General features: G+C 67.1%; 1 protein-coding gene across 1 annotated transcript in view; it reads right to left on the reverse strand.

The window, feature by feature from the left end:
- OBSL1 (obscurin like cytoskeletal adaptor 1) overlaps positions 1–691 on the reverse strand; it is a 21,131-nt gene that overhangs the window by 7,896 nt on the left and 12,544 nt on the right. Inside the window, 2 exon segments of the mRNA XM_035897090.1 lie at positions 3–242; positions 528–663. Coding sequence (XP_035752983.1) covers positions 3–242; positions 528–663 — 376 coding nt within the window.

A 691-nucleotide genomic window follows, 5' to 3' on the forward strand; every position in this document is an offset into this window, starting at 1 on the left:
ACGCAGCGTGTCAGCGGTGAAGGTGATGGTGCCCGAGTCCTCCAGCGCCAGCCCCTCCAGCGTCAGGCTGTGCCCGCAGCCCGTGGCACTGATCCGGCACGTGCCACTGGGCTTCACCCGGATGCCATCCCGCGTCCAGACCCCGGGCACACCGGGGTGAGACAGCTCCAGGTGGAAAGTGGCCGTCTCCCTCTCGAAGGTCTCCACGTCTGCCAGTGGCGTTTGGATCGACACTTTCCGGGCTGCAAGGGATCCGGTGTCCAGGAGTGGGTGCCTGCTCCACCCCAGAGACCCCAGATCCCCAGTCTGTGTTTGCTGGACTGATCCCCTAAATCCAGCCCTTTTACCAGGCACCCACCCCTGCCCATCCCTGACCCCCACGCTCATCTCCCTGCTTGACCACCCCTTCCAGCAAAGTACCAGCTCTGCCCATGCTCCCTCCTCCAGCCTGCAGCATCCTTCCAGCAGGCTGGTGCTCTCCCCATCCCCATCCCTGTCCCTGTCCCCATCCCCGGTGCGGTACTCACGCTCCACGCAGAGCCTGGCCTGCGTGCGGTCGTGCAGGCTCTCACAGCGGTAGGTGCCGCGGTCGGCGGGGCCCAGGCAGCGGATGGTGAGGGTGCGCCGGCGCCCCAACTCCTGCAGCTGGTACTTGCTGCCCGGCTGGAGGGGGGTGGCCTGCTTTCGGCCC

Source organism: Egretta garzetta, unplaced genomic scaffold (genome assembly GCF_000687185.1).
Source record: "Egretta garzetta isolate BGI_Z169 unplaced genomic scaffold, ASM68718v1 scaffold577, whole genome shotgun sequence".
Taxonomy (NCBI): Eukaryota; Metazoa; Chordata; class Aves; order Pelecaniformes; family Ardeidae; genus Egretta; species Egretta garzetta.